Source organism: Rhinatrema bivittatum, chromosome 9 (assembly GCF_901001135.1).
Source record: "Rhinatrema bivittatum chromosome 9, aRhiBiv1.1, whole genome shotgun sequence".
NCBI classification, from domain to species: Eukaryota; Metazoa; Chordata; class Amphibia; order Gymnophiona; family Rhinatrematidae; genus Rhinatrema; species Rhinatrema bivittatum.
The window spans coordinates 37,604,001-37,624,989 of NC_042623.1; the positions used below are offsets into that span (position 1 = coordinate 37,604,001).

Genomic DNA, 20,989 nt, shown 5'->3' on the forward strand with positions numbered 1-20,989 from the left:
TGTGAAAATTTGATGACCTTCGGAGTGAAGAAACTCAACCAAAGATGAGATTTGTGCAGTGTTCTTTCAACCTAGCTTGATTTTACCCAGGTAGAGAGTCCATATGCAGATATCGTAAAGGAACTGGTGGAGGAGGTGAAATTGTTTCTGGTAGGCTAGGCACATTTTCTAATCTTTTGGTGAGTACACTAGGGAAGTATTGGTGTTTCTGGTAATTAATGACCTTATACAACCATTTTTATTATAGAAATGGTTAGGTAAGGGGTGCTTTTGGGAGGTTCGGAATGCATTATTGGTTTTCCCATTATTTCCTATGGAAAAAATAGTCTTGATTTACAACCAACTTGGGTTACAACCAGCCCTCTGGAACCAGTTGAGTTCGTAAGTCAAGGGACACTGTAGTTCCCCACCCTGAAGAAAACTGGACAGCCGCTTTAAAACCTGACCCCCAATCCCTAAAAGCTCACAACAATATAATAAGATGGAATGATCTACAAGATCAAAGTACTAGACAGGTCAATCAAAACCAAAAGAGACACTTATCCAAATAAGGAAGACGTTTCTCACCCATAGAGATCCTCAAAGTCTCTGTACTACAACATTTCCTAAAGCCTTCTTGGGCTTCATCCAAAAGCAATTTTTCTAATATTTTAGCAACAAAAAGTACATTTGGTACTGACCTATAATGCTTACATTCTCTAGGGTCCTTATTCTACTTTTTCTGGGAGAGGAACAACTGCCTTTTTCAAAGGCAAAGGTGCTTCACTAAAATTCAACGAGGCATTTATGAAAAACACCAACCGTTCAAGAATTTTACCTGGAGGACCCACAAAAAAATCTAGCTGGACAAGGATCTAGCAGACAATCTGTGGTCTTTATTTTACTCAACAACAATTTTAATTCAAACAGAGAAACGGCCTTTAAAGAAACTAAGCCTTCTCCTCCAATAACCTTCTTGAAAGAAAGAAATGAAGACAGACTGCTATCATGCGATGAAATCTCATCTAGATTCTCATCCTTCTCTGCATCATGGGAAGATACCACATTCAGTCCTTCCCGAAGCAGAACTACCTTCTTCTGAAAAAAAACAACAAATTGTTCACAATTAAGAAGATCATCACAAATCGGATGGTCATTTTTGTTATTCCTAAGCCGGCCCTTAACAGTGTTGAATAACATCCTAGGGTTATTATTAGAACTTGAAATCATACCAGAGAATTATTGTTTTTTAGGCAGCACAATGCATTTAAAATATTCTGTGTTGGCTCTCCGCCACTGACTGGTTGCAACTACTAGTGAAAATGAGAATTTGAATGATTTTTGCAAATGGATGACAAAAAATGATTACAAGAGCAATTTTAGAGGGTAATAAAATCTGGCAGCAACTCTGATTGTTGTGGCATTAATAGTGGGGCACGAGCAGGATCATTACGTCATCCGTTACTTGGCACTTATTTACAAATGTTTGGAGTGGGCCGAGAGCAGTAATGCTTTAGTCTTTGCTGATGCTAAAAAAATTAAATACTGGGTGAGGTAGCAGGTATTTTATTCAATATGGGGGCAGTAATCAAGCTGCTCACCATGGATGGATTTATTCCTCAAAGTAAAATCATGCAGGTATAATTTTCCTTTGATTATTGCCCCTTAAAAAAGTCCCTGTGGAGGTGTGCGCCTTGTTGCCTCCTCCTACCTACCCCCTCCACTGGGAATGCCTCTGTGACACGGGTTAAAAGTACGTAAGTTATGAAACACGTGTAATTTTACCTGAATGGAGGATGAGCAATTTTCCAAAAGCCTTTTTCCATGGCCAAAAGGCTGTTTTACCTGTGAAAATGGATTTAAATATTGCACTCTTTATGCCGTACCTTGGGAGGGGGCACTCGATTATTACAAAAGAATCGTACTCCCATTGGTAAAAGGGTGAAGTCAATGACAGCAAGAATGAATATGGAAACAGTGCTTGGAAGTGGATAGGTGAAATAGAAAGAAAAATGATTTCATTTCTACGATGTATGCCAACTTGGGCATGTCTAGCATAGCAGATTATAAATAAAATGGGATGTGGATACCAAACCGCTCAGTGCAGTTCAGGAAAAAGAATCTGGGTGTGATAGAGCATGAGAGCTGCGTCTTGCTAGCGTGCGGTAAACAAGGAACTGTATGCAGAGAAGGGAACAAACATAACTTTGTGTAAGGGGGACTTTGGGAAGACAGCAAAACTGGCTTAGTTAAGGAGCGATATCTTGCAGGAAATCTTTCTTACACAGATGACAGCTAGAGTAGTCTACATGGGCCCAAAACTGGGCCGAGCTGGCCCTTGTCTGCTGTCGTCTGCTATGTTACTCTAACTCATCCTCAGTGGCTACAAACCCACGTCACTTCTAATAGAAGGCAGTGTTCGCTATAACTTTAGAAGCTCAAGGATAAGTGGTCATATGAAACTGGAGGGAATCTGAAAAGAAATCTGAGAAAGCAGATCTTGTTGAGAGGGTGCTGGACACCTGAAACAGATGGTCAGCAGAGGTGATAGGAGTTAAAAGTGAGAAATCAAGTAAGCTTGCGAGAAACTTGAAGGAAAGTTAGTGGCAGGACAAGGGTAGGAGAAGAACAAAGCTTCTCCTACCCTTCTCCTACCCATAAGAGATCCAGCAGGATCTGTGGCAGCACAGTGGACAGATTGGGTGGACCAAGTGCTCCTTACCTATGAATATTTTCTACCTCTCTTAATCCTTCGGTCCTCACTTAACCATTCTGCTCACTCACTCAGTATCTGCCTTCCGTTAAAATATATCAGGATCACCCATCTGTTTTGTTTGTCCATCTAATTCTCCTCACTCAGAGAAGCAGAGAACACAGATCAGGGTCCAATTTGTTTGTCAAGCTGATCTCAGAATGGAAGGTTAATAGAATTATGTTTGATGCCTTAAGAGCTCCATTGACTCTGAAACCTCCCATAACGTCGTCTTTGTATGCCTATACTGTATGCAACTTCCACTTTCTAATAAACAACAGTTTTTCAACAAATATTAATAAAGGATCATGTCAGGACTTCACCTGCTGCTGCCTCTTTAGCGCCTCTTCCCTCTCGCGCTTCTCTCTGGCTTGGCGGCGCATTCGCTCCTCCTCCGCTCGCTTCCTGTTCTCTTCTTCCGAGGACTTGGCTATGTTCTCAAAGCGGGCTTTCAAACTACTGGCGCCACTCGACGCTGGGGGGAAAACGGAGCACATTTCTCAGCACCTGAAAGTCACTGGGGGTGGCCGGCAAGGGCCATAGTCATAAGAGCGCTGGAGGTGTGGTAGCCACGCCTGCAGCCCAGGCAGCCCCCAGCTGAGGATCCGGCAGCCTGAGCCCACCGCGCGCTCACTGTCCCCCCCACAGAGTCGTCACGTGCTAGAAAGCCTACCCAACCGCACACTGTGCACAGGTCTCAGGTGAGGTTAGTAGGGACCTGACCGCATACTACTGCTTGCTTGGGTGATGCCAGCAGCAGTCCAGCTGTGCACAAGCCCCCAGGCGAGATCGATGCCCTGACTCTGTGTCTGTCCAAGGAAGGACTGTTTGCAGGGCTGCCTGAAAATTTTACTATAAAACATGAGGGAGGTAAAAATAAAGAGGGAGATCCCCTTATGGAAGATTTCGCATGGGACCTTCCAATGTGAGAGGTCCCATGCGAAATCCTGAATTACAAAACTGCAGTGTAGAATCCAGCAGAGCACATCTAACTAGGATACTATCCACGAAGGACATCTTTTTTATAAAGGACATGGGCATAGGCGCCAGCAGTATGCCTTGCTTCTACTGTTACCATCCTGTGCAGACCACTTTCACATTAAGCCCCACTGTACCTGTACCACAGGGTCTGCAGGATCTTTAAGGATTTGAAGTCACTGAGACCTACCAGCTTCCACTGGCCGGGTCTTTTCGTATGAGGTGGTTGGGCCTTCCATCTGATTAAAGCCAACAGCACTCTGAGGGCAGAAAACGAACAAAGCACAAAACCTTTTATTCTGCAAATACTATTCATAAACGTAGACCCAGCCTTCAGAACCCTGGTGTATGGCTGAATTGACAATTACCAATAAAGGCTGGATTGGGGATAATAATAATCTGTAGAAATACAGTAACTTTCTTCCAAATTGAACTTCAGGTACAGTTAATCGTATTCCAGTTGAATTACGGTGACCAATTACAATTAAACTATTTCATAAATAAACATGCAGCCACTTCCGGGGGGAGGACTAAGTAAAATAGAGTGTACTATTTGTGGAAGGTTCCAGATGGGAGAAAGGACACTGCTACTGCAGTCAGATTGTCTAAAGATGGACTGGACTTGAATGGAATTTCACTCCGCTTTATTCACCAGTCTGTAAGTGCTTGCACACACGTTCATGCTTCCACGTGGGTGCTAACCGGCAGCGAGGACCTCACGTACCTCATGAGGTGGTAGCTGCAGGCATGCGCAGGACTCCCCACCTTGCCCCAGAATGCTGGGGTGAACTGGCAGTAGCACAAAGGGGATATGGAAGGCTCCCTATTGGACTATAAGTGCGGGCTCATGAGGGACTCACCACTCAGATGGATCTGAGGGGAATACAGGATCATGATATGATTATTGTGCCTTATGGCTTAAATATTTATTTGTATTATGTGTGGGGTTGGTTTTTTTTTTTTTAGATTTCAACTATACATCCTAGATGATCTATACAGAAATAAATAAGGTGGATTCCTCACTGAGTTCTACATGAAGAATCATGTATATGGGCTGTGCACGACAACATTTGATATTTTGTGTGCTATTTTCAAAGGTATTTATACAGATAAAATGGCCTGGTTGAGAACTGCCCCCTCAAATCTGGCTAAAAGTCCAGGTGATTGTCAGGGTTCAGCTACCCACACAAATTGGAGGTGACAGAAAGCAGACTCTTAGTGTGTACACTTTTTGGCTGCTAATTTTTAAAGGGAAGCAGTGCAGATTATTCTCTTCTGAAAACACACACATTAAAAGCACCCACATAGTTTGCAACTATTTGAAAATCTGCCCTGCCTCTGTACAACCTGGGAAAACTCCCCAATTAGCCAGTCAAAGGTTTAGCATTATTCCAAGTACAGAGCCATGCTGGTTAATTCAGGGAGCATCACAGTCCTGGGATCAGAACCGGACTCTCCCTGTTGTATGCCAATGTTCAGAACCTATTACCTTGTCCATATTCTCTTGCTGCACTCCAAAACGACCTCCAAATCCCTTGGCATAGTCTAAAGAAAATAAAAAAAGCAGAAAAGTTTCTTCTAAGCGTTCCAGTGACTTTCCAAATCTCACATCTGGGGTTCAAAGGAGAGGAAACATTTCTTCCTAAATTTAAGAGAGTGTGCAAATATATTCCATAGACTCAATGTTAACCTGAAAATTCCCTGACAGTGACGTGATGGAGGGGGCTCTCAGGGTTCTTCAGAGTTACACAGAAACATAGAAACTATGGCAGAAAAGGACCTAATGATTCACCCAGTCTGCCCAGCAAGCTTATGCCAGTATCTGCTGCACTGTGCTTATCAGTTTCCCAGACTGTAAAAGTCAGGGCCCTCAGATGCTGTTTGAATCCAATTTCCTTTAACCGTTGCAGAGGAAACAGAGAGCAAATGTATCAGGCTTAGTGATTAAGGGTAGTAAGCGCTGCATCAGCAAGTGACCCCCATGTTTATTTGTTCCCCAACCTGTAAAAGTTGAGGCCCTTGTTGGTTGCTGTCTAAATCCAATTCCCCTTTTCTCACTTCCGTTGAAGCAGAAAGCAATGATGGAGTTGATTTAACACTATGAAGGCTTATTGGTTAAGGGTAGCAACTGCCACACCAGCAAGTTACCCCCATGCACTCTTTTCTTTATTTCCATCCTCTAGCCTTTAGGGATCCACAGTGTTTATCCCATGACCCTTTGAATTCCTTCACTGTTTTTGCCTTCACCACCTCCTCCGGAAGGGCATTTCAGGCATCCGCCACCCTCTCCGTGAAGAAATATTTCCTGACATTGGTTCTGAGACATCCTCCCTGGAGTTTCATTTTATGACCTCTAATTCTATTGATTTCTTTCCAATGGAAAATGTTTGATGATTATGCATCATTAAAACCTTTCAGGTATCTGAAGGTCAGTATCATATCTCCCCTCTACCTCCTCTTTTCCAGGGGATACATATTCAGATCCTTCAGTCTCTCCTCATAAGTCTTCCAATGCTGACCCTTCACCATTTTGGTCGCACTTCTTTGGAGCGCCTCTATCCTGTCTTTATCCTTTTTGAGATAAGGGCTCCACTACTGAATGCAGTAAATGAGTAGGCTCATTCTAGAGCCTCTTTTCTTTTGAAAGAGGCTCGCCACTATGCATGGAAACCTTGGAGATATTTAAATGTCTCTATTATATCTCCCCTATTTCGCCTTTCCTCTAAGGTGTACATGTGTTTATCCCCATATCCTTAAGAATGAAGACCACAGACCATTCTAGTAGCTACCTTTTGGACCGACTCCAACCAGTTTATATCCTTTTGAAGGTGCGGTCTTCAGAATTGTACACAGTATTCCAAATGAGGTCTCACCTATACAGGGGCAAAATCGCCTCCCTTTTTCAGCTGATCATTCCTCTTCCTATGCAGCCAAGCATCTTTCTGGCTTTTACCATTGCTTTATCCACCTGTTTGGCCACCTTAAAATCATCAGAAGCAATCACCCCCAAATTATGCTCTTCTTTTGTGCTTAGAATAATTTCACCTCCAATATGTACCTTTCCCTTGGATTTTGCATCCTAAATCATTACTCTGCATTTTTTTAGCATTAAATCTTAGCTGCTATTCTCTAATCCATTCCTCAAGCTTTGCTAGATCCCTCCTCATGTTATATCATGTGATATTAAGTCGGAGGCCCCCAAAATTAAAAAAAACAAAAAAATCAGCCGGCGGCCCACAGGTTGGAAGACGGATGCTCAATTTTGCCGTCGTCTGTGTTCCGAACCCGTGGCTGTCAGAGGGTTTGACAACCGACGCCGGTAAAATTAAGCGACGGCTGTCAAACCCGCTGATAGCCGCCGCTTCTGCCAATAAGGAGACACTAGTGTCCCTAGCGCCTCCTTTTTACCGCGGGCCCTCATTTGCATACTGAATCACGCACCCAGGGGAGTGGCCTGGGCACACGTTGGGAGAGCGGGCGCTCGCCTCGGAGCGCCGGCTCTCCTGCACGGTTTACTGAATTGGCCTGATAGTGTACGTCTGTAGAGTTATAACTATGAATGTTACTTTGTAAACCGTTGTGATCTATACATGGATCAACGGTATATAAAATGCCTAAATAAATAAATAAAGATACTGAGCCCGTTGGTAAAGGGCCCTCCCTTCAGAGTTCCATTACTAGTTGACAGAACAATTTTCCTTTCAGAGTATCCAAGATCTCCCTGCTTCTAGAAGACATCACAGCCAAGATGTCCCACTCAATATCTGGCAGATTGAAATCCTCTAATAGCACTTCCTTTTTCATAGCAAATTTGAGACTATCCTGAATCCAAAGCTCGGCACAGCCCTCTATGAACTGTGTACACACAATTGTTCCTGTAGAAGAACTTGGTACGTGTTTTTCCTATGAATAAAAGTCACATCACATTTGGAACCACACTTCTGCAGCGTCTGCAGTTATTCCAGGGTCTTGACTATGCTAACATCAGTTACCAAGTTACAAAGGTGGCCGAGTCTGGTCTTCAAGAGCCACAAACAGGCCAGGTATTCAGGTTATCCACAATCAATAAGCATAAGCTAGATTTGCATAAAATGTAGGCAGTGCATGCAAATGTATCTCATGCATATTCATTGTGGATATCCTGAAAACCTGGCCTGTTTATGGCTCTCGAGGACCAGAGATGGCCACCCCTGATATAGAATATTTGGTCACCTTTCCATTTGAGTGCTTTCACCCACTATCTACTATATCATCTGCCCAATTGCTTATAAAAAGAACCTCCAATCTCTTAGTGATGACTTCCCCTAGCCCCCAAAAGAAGGGTTACCCAAAAAATGTATCACCCAGTGTTCTGAAGTAGTGGAAGCCCCTTGATAAGCAACTGGTAGAGCATCGCTGCTCTTAAACTTTATAGTAGAACTATGCCACATAGGTACCTGATAAGATTAAAGGGAGACCAAAGGTTATTATTGGGCTAATTTCAAAGTCCATATGTACTTTTTACCTGCAGACTTTGCTCCAAGTTTCAAGGGGAAAAACTTGCTCTTTCATCTGCTTTTTCTGACAGTAGATTTTTCATGGAAAATGTGAGTGGCGTTAAAAATGCTAACTACAGGTTTTACTTTCCTCTGCAGAATCCCTTCCCTTTATGTGGCTAAAAGTCCACATATTGTGAACCGGCATGCACACGTTTAGCTACTTTGAGGGAAGGCAATTTTCAGACGGTTGATCTTAAGTGGCTAAAATGTTTTTTAACCTGCCTGAATGGCTTAGATTGTCCCCTAGATTCTCCCTTCCTTAGCCATTTCTCTGTCAGCTCTTCAGCAGTAATCTAAGGGAAGGATTAGATGGAACTAAAAAATGACCTGTCTGTGATTCGTGAGGCTTCACTTCCTCCTGGTAATCCCAGCTGTGCGCAGCTTTGTCCTGGCGGTCTTTCTGTACACCAAACTTTCCTCCGAATCCCTTGGCATAGTCTAAAGAAAGCACAGAAAACGTTTTGTTCCCAATATCCCACTGCCTTTCAAGAGTAAATATATCAAGTCCAGAGAAGAGGGGGAAAAAAAATCCTTCCTAGAGTTTATGAAAGTAAAAATATTGTTTAGTAGGAATGACACACCGAGAGGCTCAAAGCCACGGGAAATCCCTCCCAACAAACTTTATTTTAGGAACATGTTAGATAGCAGCATGGTAAGATGGAAGGGCGGGGTCAGCATAGTGCCACCTGCTGGCAGTCTTCTAGTGGTGACCCACTGAAGATAAGGAGAAGCACGATCATGTGCAGGTTTGTCTATGACCTGCAGAATTGCTTTACTGTACAGACACAGAAGCACAAACAAGGCCTTCCCTTGACATCTTGCCAGTTCTTATTCCTCTCATTTTATGCCCTCTTGTATCCTGGATTCCAGATGTGCTCTGATTGGGGGCAATTCTGAATAGCCCATCCAGCTGCAAAGACCATGGGTACTCATAGCTCATTTTTAAAGGGAAACTATGCGGACACCTATTTTCCCGGATAAATGGCTCTGACTGTTGCCCTTATTATAACCCGATCACAGCGACGCACTTAAAAAAAAATAATGTTAAAAGATGAACACCAGCTAAAGAAAAGGATTATAATATATCCCGTGAGGATGCAGAGTCTAAAATGGCAGCAAAGCCACAATCAGCTGCCAACAATATACCCGGGTGAATCTGGGCAGGGCAAGGCACACCGGGAGGTTCTGATGAAGGTTCCCTGTTTGGAAGCAGCACGCTGGCCAGATGGAGAGCGAGGATTGTACTCATTCCAGCCTGCCTTCTATGCCAAACTCCGAGTGGAATAACAGCACAGTCCCCCACCTGTAATTCCTCTCCACATCTAATATTCTAATATTATGGGCGTAATTTTCAAACGCTCTGCCCTGGGTCAAAGGCCGCAGATGCTTTCTTTACCCGCATTCAGTGAAGGCAATTTTCGGATGGCCGATCTAGGTGGCTAAAATGCTTTTTAACCTGCCTGAATGGCTTAGATTGTCCTCTAGATTCTCCCTTCCTTAGCCATTTCTGTGTCAGCTCTTCAGCAGTAATCTAAGGGAAGGATTAGATGGAACTCAGAAAATGACCTGTCTGTGATTCGTGAGGCTTCACTTCCTCCTGGTAATCCCAGCTGTGCGCGGCTTTGTCCTGGCGGTCTTTCTGTACACCAAACTTTCCTCCGAATCCCTTGGCGTAGTCTAAAGAAAGCACAATGGAAATGTTGGTTCCAAGCTACTCTGCATGCATCTGCTGCCTCCGGGGTTGGGAGCCGGGACCGTCCTGGCTGTGCCACCAAACTGCATACTTTGCACCCATCTTTGGAAGTGCAAGTAAGTGCTATTTTGACTTTGAAACTGGCCAGGATGCCTCTGCTTTTTTCAGTGGGTGCTTTGGGGTTTTTTTTCATTGAAAATAACAGATGTGGATTTGAAAATGGAATCTACAGGTGCTATTTTTCACCTCTGACTTAACCAGCCCCTAGGGATCCCTCCTCTAATGCCGCACTGAGGCAGCGCAATTTTCAGACGGCCAATTTGTGTGTGTAAAATGCTTTTTGTCTGAACAAGAGGTCCTCTACATCCATGAAACGGGGAATGGACGTTAGGGACAGAAGGTATCCGCATCAGACACCCAGCATAGCTTGGCCCTGCCACTTCCTCAGCGTTCCACAAGTTCTCCCTCTGCCCTCAGTCCGCTCCTGCGTTTGTATGTTACCTTTTTGGGATTCATGCTTCTCTGTGGTTCCCTTGTAGTCGAACCCCAGGGCAGCTTTGTCCACCTTGTCCTTCTCTACTCCGTAGCGACCCCCAAAGCCTTTGGAATAATCTGAAAAAAAAATTCAGAGGCGTTAGGAGAGGCCCGAGCAACGGGATCCCAGCTGACCAAGAGGCGGCTAGGCAAGGAAGGAAGGACCGCCGAGCTTGCCTGTCTGGGAGGCGTGCTTCTCCACTTCCCCTTTGTACTCAAAGCCAACAGCAGACTGCAAAAAAAGAAAAAGGAGAGAGCCATCAGAGCCAATGCAAGGGAAAACCCGAGGACAAAGCTAGCGGAGGGGAGGTGCAGTCTAGTGGTCAGAGCAATGACATTCCTTGTGACCTTGGGCAAGCCACTTCACCCTCTATTACCTCAGGTACACACTTAGGGCCTCATATACTTATGAGGAAAGCCTTAGTAAGTCAGGCCCTCTTAGGGACAGAGAAGTACCTTGAAAGGTGAAATATATACATTAAAATAAAGTGTGCCACAGGCCTCCTCCTAACCCTAACCTAATGACTGCAGGCCGGAACAAACAGGTAAAGAGTGCAGACACCGCAGCACAGTCCCTCTGCTGCGCATACCTCTCTTAACCTAACAGTGATAAACCAGGTAATCGTAACAGGCTGTACCTGCTACTAACCATGCTTCATGACTCAGTTGCCTTAATGCTGACCTTTATATTACCCTGACCTGAAAATTGATTCAGAAAAGACAATGGCACCAGTCTAATTTCAAGATTAAAAAAAAAATGTAGCTAAGCACAGTGAGCATGCATGATATAGATTTGCAGGCAATGGAGGCAGTGCACGCAAAGCTATCTGATGCATAATTCCTTGTGGAAAGTCTCAAACCTAACAGGCTAGGTGTGTCCCGAGGACTGAATTGAGAATCCTTGCCATATGCTACTTTGCTCTGTGATACTCCTACCAGCTTCACGCTGCCTTGCACACTTGAGCATCATGCGTCCTCTGATTCTCACACTCATCACATTATATTCACTCTCACAGAAAAGGACTAAATGGTCTATCCAGTCTGCCCAGCAGGCTTCCTATGGCAATATCTGCCACATCCCCATATTTCTGTTAAGGTTAGCAACTGCCGCTCCGTGAGGTTATTCCCAAGCCTTATGAAAACCGATAAAAATTTACTGCTAGCAACATTTTTACTATCTGATGAGCCTTCTTGAAAATTCAGACAGTGCTGCTTGACGTGCTTTGCTCATGGACTTGGCCGGAGAAGCAGTCCTGTGTTTTTTCCCTTATGTCTGTACTAAGACTGTAAAAAAAAGTTAGGGCTCCTATTGGTTGTGTCTGAATCCAATTTCTCTTTCCTGCCATCCTCCTCCCCCCCACCAATGAAGCAGAGAGCAATGCTGGAGTTGCATCAGAAGTAACAGGTTTATTGGTTACTGGTTGTAACCACCACACCAGCAAGTTACTCCCATGCACTCTTTTCTTCATTTCCATCCTCTAACCTTTAGGGATCCACAGTGTTTATTACACGCCCCTTTGAATTCTTTAACTGTTTTCGTCTTCACCACCAACTCCGGAAGGGTATTCCAGGCATTCACCACCCTCTCTGTGAAGAAATATTTCCTGACATTGTTTCGGAGTCATGCTCCCTGGAGTTTCATTTCGTGACCCTTAGTTCTACTGATTTCTTTCCAACTGAAAAGGTTTGATGTTTGTGCATCATTAAAAGTTTTCAAATAGCTGAAGGTCTGCATCATATCACCACCTGCACCTCCTGTCTTCCATGGTATACATATTCAGATCCCTCTGCCTCTCCTCATAAGTCTCTTGATACTGACATCACACCAACATAGTACTCAAGGTGAGGCCTCTCCAAGGACCTGACCAAGGGCATTATCACCTCCTTTTTCTTACTGGTTATTCCTCTCTTTATGCAGCCCAGCATTCTTCTGGCTTTTGCTATCACCTTGTCACATTGCTTCGCTGCCTTCAGATTGCCAGACACTGTTACCCCAAGATCCCTCTCTTTGTCATGCACATCAGCCTTTCACTCCCCTTCGCATACAGTTCTTTTGGATTACCGCATCCCAGATGCATGACTCTGCACTTCTTGACACTGAATCCCAGCTGACAAATCTCTCACCGCTCTTCAAACTTTCTTAAATCACTTTTCATTCTTTCTACTCCTTCAGGAGTTTCTACTCTGTTGTAGATCTTAGCATCATCCGCAAATAGACAAACTTTACCTTCTATCTCTTCCACAATGTCACTCGCAAAGTTATTGAACAGAACCAGTCCCAACAGCGATCCCTGTGGCACTCCACTTAACACCATTCTCTCTTCAGAGTAGGTTCCATTTATCATTACACACTATCTTCTATCAGTCAACCAGTCTGTAATCCATGCCACCAACTTGCCACCCACTCCCACACGTCTCATTTTATTCACAAGCCTCCTATGCGGGACAGTATCAAAAGCTTTGCTGAAATCCAAGTAGATCACATTGAGCGCTATTACTCGATCCAATTCTCTACTTAGTACAATTAAAAAATCAATCAGATTTGTCTAACAGGGTCTTCTCCTGGTGAATCCATGCTGCCTCGGGTCCAGCAACTTACCGGATTGTAGATAGTTCAGTATCCTTTCCTTCAGCACAGTCTCCATTAATTTTCCCACCACCAAGGTGAGGCTAACTGGCCTGTCATTTCCACCCTCTTCTCTGCTCCCACTCTTGTGAAGTGGGACCATCACCGCTCTTCTCCAATCTTGTGGCACCACTCCCATTTCCAGAGATCTATTGAACAGGTCCTTCAGCGGACCTGCCAGCACATCTCTGAACTCCCTCAGTATCCTGAGGTGTACGTCATCTGGCCCCATGGCCTTGTCCACTTTCAGTTTTCCTAGCTCTTCCCATACATTCTCTTCTGTAAACGGAGTTTCGTCTGCTCCAGACCCCTCCAATATCTTGTTAACTAGCAATGGTGCTTCTCCAGGGTCTTCTTTAGTGAACACTGAACTGAAGTATTTGTTTAATATTTCCACCATTTCTTCGTCTGTCTCTACACATTGCTCCTTGTAACCGTTCACATTCACTATACCACGTCAGGCTTTCCTTCTTTCTCTAATATATCTGAAAAATGTTTTGTCACCTCTCTTAACCTCTTTGGCAATCCTTTCTTCTGCTTGACCTTTTGCTTTTCCGATTTCTTTCACCTCCCTGAGTTTTGCCAGGTGTTCTTCCCTGTGTTCCTCTTTTTGGGATCTTTTATACTCCCTGAACGCTGATCTTTTTGCCTTTATTTTTTCAGCCACCTCCTTTGAGAACCAGATCGATTTCTTAGTTCTCGTACTTTTGTTTACTTTTTTAACATATAGATTTGTTACTTTTGTAATTGCTTTTAGTTTGGCCCACTGTTGTTCCACCTCACCCATTTTCTCCCAGTCTTCTAGTTCTTCCTCCAGCTACATCCCCATTTTGTCAAAGTTTGTATTTTTGAAATTCAAAACTTGGGTCTTCATGTGACTTCTCTGTATCTTAATCACAATATCAAACCCTAACTGTCTGATGATCCCTGGTGCTCACCATCTTAAACACTTGGAGCCTCATTCACTAAGCATTTTTCCCACAGGCACACATTCTCATACTCACGTATTGTTTCTATTACTCAGTTTGATTCCTTCCCCTTACTAGTGTCAAAGGACAGACTCACCTTGTCAGCTCTGTCTTTCTGTACTCCGTATTTACCCCCAAAGCCTTTTGCTGCATCAGTCTGTGATGAGTGCTTTTCCACCTCTGCTGTGTAGTCATGTCCCAAGGCACTCTGGAAAATGCAAGAACATAAGAACATAAGAAATTGCCTTACTGGGTCAGACTGAGGGTCCATCAAGCCCTGCATCTTGATTCCAACAGTGGCCAATCCAGCTTACAAGTACCTGGCAAGTCCAACTATAACTACCTCAATATATAGCACTTGTGGAAAAGCTCTCTTGGCATTTGCCGATGCCTTAAAGCTTTTAGTTCCTTCTTTTGGAAACAGCTCCCTTGTCATACTTCTTGTGCAAAGAAGGGCTGACAAGGAGAGGGAGAGCGCGAGAGAGTGAGCCTGCAGAGTCACCGGCTGATGCAGAAAGGTGAGTTCAACCCAACGTTAGCGATAGAATGAACATTTCGTGAGCAGGAACCTTACTGTCGATGCAGGAAGGAGTTTTACGCTTACAAAATATGCGTTCAGAAGTGTGAGGTCAGCTCAGCGCTCTCACATGGAAATTCCATGTTAATGAGGGCATTAAGTATTCCCTCCCCATGCAGAGACATGAGCTGGCTGAACTCATTTTTTTGAATGCTAGAAGCTTTACACCTGGATCAGAGGTGGCATAAAGTTTCCAGCGCGGCTGTGCGGGCACATAAATTTAGAAAAAGAAGTCTTTTCCGCTCCGATACCACTTTTCCAGATAAGTACGCACTTTGCTGGCTATGTGGGTGCGGTTGGCCACTACCATTTATAGCCGAATAAGTCAGTGCTAACTTATCTGGCTAAACGGCAGAGGATAATCATGAACAGGGATGCACAAATTAAAGCCGATAATCTAATGTCCGGTATTTCATGTCATGGGGAATGACCTTTTTAGGTTCAAACTCACTCCCAAGCCAAATACCGCTTTGCTCTATATATGTGAGCAACTGGTAACTTTTTTTGAATTTTATCTTTTATGCAAATAAAATCACTTCATGTAGAAATCACTTCTCCTTTCGTGTCTTGAAGAACTGGTCCGGTATGAACAATCAATAACTGGTCCAGTATGTGCAATCAATAATGACCCTAGAGATATTATGCCAATTGTATAGTTTCATTAAATAGAGATCCATGAGATTTGTTTCTCAAGTTACAATAACCGTATATCCCAGTGTCTTTTTCTGTTAATTTAAATTTTAAATTATATTATGTTTTAATTATGTAGTTTTCTCATATGAAGTTAATTTCTATTATGTTAAACTTTTCATTTATATGGCTTTGTTATTACCCTCTTAAGTTGGAATGTTATTTGTAAAACACTGCTGCTAATCCCTATGTTTAATTAGCGCTGTTAAGAAATATTGTTGAATGTGAACCAATGTGAGGTTACTAAACGAATGTCGGTATATAAAAGCCACAAATAAATAAATAAATAAATAAATAAATAAATAAATATGTATAGAATAGTCCTCCCGATGGGAAGTAATAGAGAACAGCAACTGTTTATTAACTATTAGCCCACACTTATCTTATTTGCTTGCTTGCTTATCCTCTTCCAACCGGGGTGCTCCTTGCATTACCTCGGAGCACAGTCGCCCGACACCGGCCGTGTTTCCACGCATTGCGTCTGCGTCAGGCGCTGGAGGATGGAGCTGATCTTCATGCGCCTTCCACCTGCCGACGGCGAGACAGCAGGGTGAAGGCGCATGAAGATCAGCTCCATCCTCCCAGCGCCTGATGCAGATGCAATGCGTGGAAACACGGCCGGTGTCGGGCGACCGTGTTCCGAGGTAATGCAAGGAGCACCCCGGTTGGAAGAGGATAAGCAAGCAAGCGAATAAGATTTTACTTCCCATCGGGAGGACTATTCGATGCATACCAGACCAGTTCTTAAAGACTGTTCCCTAGCAACCTTTTCCAGCTTTCATCTATTTTAAAGGGGTAGTGCCAGATTTCTTCCTCTGATGTACGAGTGCAGAGCCTGCTCTCCAAGCTGGGCTACGACACCCGGCTCTCCCTCATCAGGAGCTCGCAAAGAGATCCACGACGTTACCTTGTCCATTCGGTCCCGTTCCGTTCCAAATTTCCCGCCATATCCGTAGGAGGCCTTGGGTCCCTCACTCAGCTCCTTTTTCTTAATGGCGGCATGCTCCTGGTGCACTCTGTCCCGTAGCTGGTGGATGCTGAAATCAAACAGAGGAACTGAAGGCGCGATGGCAAATACTAACAGGAGAAATTTTTCAAACTGCCTGCGTGGTTACAAATACCAGGTGTACTTTTGAATCCAAAGACCTTGCACAATTTTCAAAGCAAAAAAAAAAATAAAGATCTGCACATAATTGCCACAGGTAGAATGCATGAACGGTGACCTGCGTCTGCTTTTCCTGTGTGGCACAAGTGCCACTAAGTGGTGCACTGGCCCTGTATTTTTAATGAGGCTACTTGTTTACATAGATTTATTCTGAACAGCGTTTGACAGTTTAAAAGTGCAGTTTAAAAGTATCAGTTGGGAAGGCTATGTATGAACAAGCCTGGGCAAAGGATTTTTGTGGGAGGACTTGGGATGGCTCTTCCTCTGAGGGGATGCTCAGAGTGTGTGTGTGTGTGTTTTTTGGGGTTGTTTTTTTTTTTTTTTATAAAGGTAGACCCAATCCAGTCTACTTTTAAATACCTCTGTTAAGTGGGCTCTGTTATTTATTTCTAACTAAATATTATATACTATACCCTTCTCCGGAGTTTTCTAGATAATGCAATCTAAATTACGAATGGCTGCCCTCCTTATCACATTGTACCTGATTATTACCTAATGGTCTCCCATCTTATCTCCCGCAGGGGCAGGGCTGGTGCGAGCTATGTTGCCCCCACCCTCTCACACAATTCATTCAGTCTCTGTCCCAGGCCAGTCAAATAAAGCCCAGCTCCCTCCAGCAATCTATATTTTTAAAAACTGACACCCATCCACTCCTTCACAGAGCCTATGGTCAAGGGAAGGGTATCACATGCCCTAGGGGAACCTTACAGCCTAGCACACACACCATCCCCCCACACCTCCACACCCTCTATAGCCATACAAAATGTAATTATGCACTTGGAACAAATTTTACATGAAAAAGAACATTCACAAGTACAGTCTTCTGAGACAAAAATATCACTTACAACAGGCTCTCACACATATTATATTTTCATGCACTGCTGTGGTGCCAACCAGAAAACTCTGCAAAAAAAAGACACTTGGAATTTATAATGGCACCTCTGAAAGCCATGAATAAATGTGATTACCATTACAATATAGTAAACCTTCCATACTAAAACAATCCTAACTACATGCACTCAAACAGTAGTAACCTTATCTATGAAAAGGCAACACTGCACATATTACAACAGGCCCTAGAACACCAATACACCTCCTGTTGGGAAAACAGAACAAGCCAGGCTGCTATAGATCCCTACCCAGAAACTACATGCCAGCAAAATAGCTCACCTCGATAATATATGCAGAATACAGACAGACCCTGCCCAAATAAAAATAAAAAGTCCAGAAAGTATAAATAGAAACATGCTGAGAAGAATTGAACTGGAACCCACAACAAGCCAACCTCTATATGCAGAGCAACAATGGAAAAACAGAAACATAACTATTCTTCATAAAACATTAAATAATAAAATTGAGAAATATAAAACATAATTGTAAAATCATATTCATAAAAAATAAATAATTCAAACCAATTAATGAATAAAATATCCAAAATTTCCCAAACACCTATACAATATTTTAAAAAATCCAATAATTAAAAAATATTCTATCTCCCAAAAAAACAATAAAATATTTCAAAACAGCAAAAACATCAAATTACACAAAATAATTAAAACTAATAAGGATTAAAAAATCTGCTCTCCATACCTGGGATCTTTTGATTTCCAGTCACCCCGAGATTTTCATGGATTCGGGGAAATAGGGCTGCACAAAATTTATCTTCTCTCTCTCACACACATGCCTATGCTTTCACACATACTCCCTCTCTCCCTCACAGACAGTTGTGTATGTGTGCATGCCTGTGAGAGCCTGTATGTGATACATAGGCTCTCAAAGTCGCACACACGCATAAATACATATACACAGGCTCTCACACAGACATACACACACAGGCCTCGCACAGACACGCACATAGGCACTCACAGACACACACACAAGCATATAGGCTTTCACACAGTCAAACACATGCATACAGGCTGTCACACAGCCACACCCACACAAGCTTTCACACAGACACACATGCATACAGGCTGTCACACAGTCACACACACAAGCTTTCATACAGACACATGCATACACACAGACACAAGCTTTCAAACAGACACACACACTGGCCTCACATAGACACACACATAGGCACTCACAGACACACACAAGCTCTCACACAGTCAAACACATGCATACAGGCTGTCACACAGCCACATACACAAGCTTTCGACAGACACAGTCACCCACAGACTCACACACAGACATGAATACAAACATAAGCTCTCACACAGACTCAGACCCACACATACATAGCCTCCTGTTCTCTTTGGGCTTGGTGGGATGAACTCCACCATGGCCCCTTCTCTTCAGACCTGGTGGGATGAACTCCGCCACAGCCCCGCGGGCTCCCCTTCTCTTTGGGCCTGGTGGGATAAACTCCACCATGGCCCCGTGGGCTCCCCTTCTCTTCGGGCCTGGTGGAATGAGCTCCACCATAGCCCTGCGGGCTCCCCTTCTCTTTGGGCCTAGTGGAATGAGCTCCACCACAGCTCCGCAGGCTCCCCTTCTCTTCAGGCCTGGTGGGATAAACTCCACCACGGCCCCGTGGGATCCCCTTCTCTTCGGGCCTAGTGGAATGAGCTCCACCACAGCCCTGCGGGCTCCCCTTCTCTTTGGGCCTAGTGGAATGAGCTCCACCATGGCTCCACAGGCTCCCCTTCTCTTTGGGCCATGGTAGGATGAGCTCCATCATGGCCAAGCGGGCCTCTTTTCTCATCGGCCCCAGGTGGCCCCTTTTCTCATTGGCGCTAAAGTGGGAAATGTTCAGCTGCTGGCAGGTTGAACTTTGCAATGGCCAGAAGCCTGTCTTCAGCCGCCAGCGGCCTCTTCTGTTGCCGCTGCCCCCTCTGGGTATGCCGTCCCGTGCAAATGCACAGTATGCACACTCGGTCATGCCAGGTCTGATCTCCCACAATCTTGATCTGCACCTGATCATTATTAAACCCTGGCATACACCATATCCCTCTGCAGAGTTTTTTTTAAATATTAAAAACCAAATTGATTATGGTCACTCTCCATACTTTCTGCTCTGACAAATTGTACCTGATTATTATTTAACAAATGTGACTCACTTTAAACTTTTTTTGGTGGCAAAGCGTGTCATAAATAAGCGATGATGATGATATACTAATTACTTCCTTGGGCTCCCCCTTGTAGAGCCAAATGGGGGATCCCAGCAAGATTTCCTCCACTATTATCCTTGTATACCAAATAATCCTGCGCATAACATTTCATGATGAGAGCTTCTTAAATACTTGTACTATGTGTCATTAATACATTCGCCCTTAGCCACCAGGAGGCCCATATTCTAAAGCCATTTAGATGGATAACTCAAACGTTATCCGTCTAAAGAGGAAACGTGGCATATTCAGCCACTTATCCTTCTAAATTATAGCCGGATAGGTAGATCTTCAGCTACAATTTAACCGGATAAAAAAGGGGCATTTGGGGGGTGTTTATTTATTTTATTTATTTAAAATCTTTTCTATACCGTCGTTTGGTCGTGCACCATCACAACGGTTTACAGAGAGGCACATATCTCTAATGTTCAGCTTGGGAAATGCTATCTTACAAAGTGCCAGTATAGTTTCGGTTACATGTTTCAATAGTACAATCTATTTGAAAGGTGACATGGATCTTATCCATATGTATGATTAATGGGGTAATCATATAAAGTATAGTACTTTAAACTGTCTCTGTCTATCATGAGAATTAACGTATGAGAGAAAATAAAAAATATGCAAGTGCGCATTTGTGTGACTCTATGCTGTGTGTCGATGTTCCGTTGCCTTATTTCTTATACTCCGTTTTCACTGTAAAAAGCCTTTTTGAAAAGCCAGGTTTTTAAACTTTTTTTTTGAAGAGTTTTAAATCTCTCTGTAATCTAGTCTCCAGGGGCATTGTGTTCCACAAAATTGGTCCAGCTAGGGATAGGGCTCGCTCTCTAACTTGGGTCAGTCTGGCTGTTCTGACTGTAGGGATGGTTAGAAGGGCTTTATTGGCTGATCTACGATTTCTCTGGGGGACATGTAAGCGTAGTGCCTGTGTTTAACCATTCTGCTTTTTCTTCATTAATTAGTTTGTGAATTGTGCAGAGTGTTTTATACTGAACCCTTTGTTCTATTGGCAGCCAGTGAAGTTCGGCAAGTGTTTGAGTGATGTGATTCTCTTTTATTTTTACCGGTAAGTACTCTGGCGGCAGAGTTTTGTAGGATTTGGAGTGGTCTTATAGTTGAATACGGTGTTCCAGGGAAGGGCAGAGATATCCGGCTAATCTAGCCGAACACTGGGTATATATCCAGCTTCTGAGCAGATCTAAAGTCATCCGGCCTCGTGTGCCCCGACGGCACCCTATTTAATCGAATAGATTTAAAAGATATCCGGCTAAGCAGCTCTGCCGTGATCTTACGGATTGAAGGTACGGACTCCAGAGGGGCCAATTCCCTCCCCCCAAAGCGTGATAATAAAGTCTTGCCAGGCTACCCCCACTCCCCTGTCC

At 43.7% G+C, this 20,989-nt stretch overlaps 1 protein-coding gene across 2 annotated transcripts in view; it reads right to left on the minus strand.

The window, feature by feature from the left end:
- The window catches only part of LOC115098959 (hematopoietic lineage cell-specific protein-like), a 57,290-nt gene that overhangs the window by 14,410 nt on the left and 21,891 nt on the right, over positions 1 to 20,989 (minus strand). Inside the window, exons 4-12 of one of the 2 annotated variants that reach the window (XM_029616143.1) lie at positions 16,243 to 16,372; positions 14,166 to 14,276; positions 10,652 to 10,706; positions 10,442 to 10,552; positions 9,814 to 9,924; positions 8,575 to 8,685; positions 5,199 to 5,254; positions 3,900 to 3,969; positions 3,055 to 3,206 (exon numbers count right to left, since the gene is read on the minus strand). In XM_029616143.1, the coding sequence (XP_029472003.1) occupies positions 3,055 to 3,206; positions 3,900 to 3,969; positions 5,199 to 5,254; positions 8,575 to 8,685; positions 9,814 to 9,924; positions 10,442 to 10,552; positions 10,652 to 10,706; positions 14,166 to 14,276; positions 16,243 to 16,372 (907 nt within the window). The remainder of the gene's footprint in view (positions 1 to 3,054; positions 3,207 to 3,899; positions 3,970 to 5,198; positions 5,255 to 8,574; positions 8,686 to 9,813; positions 9,925 to 10,441; positions 10,553 to 10,651; positions 10,707 to 14,165; positions 14,277 to 16,242; positions 16,373 to 20,989) is intronic. The other variant, XM_029616144.1, reaches the window with a different exon arrangement.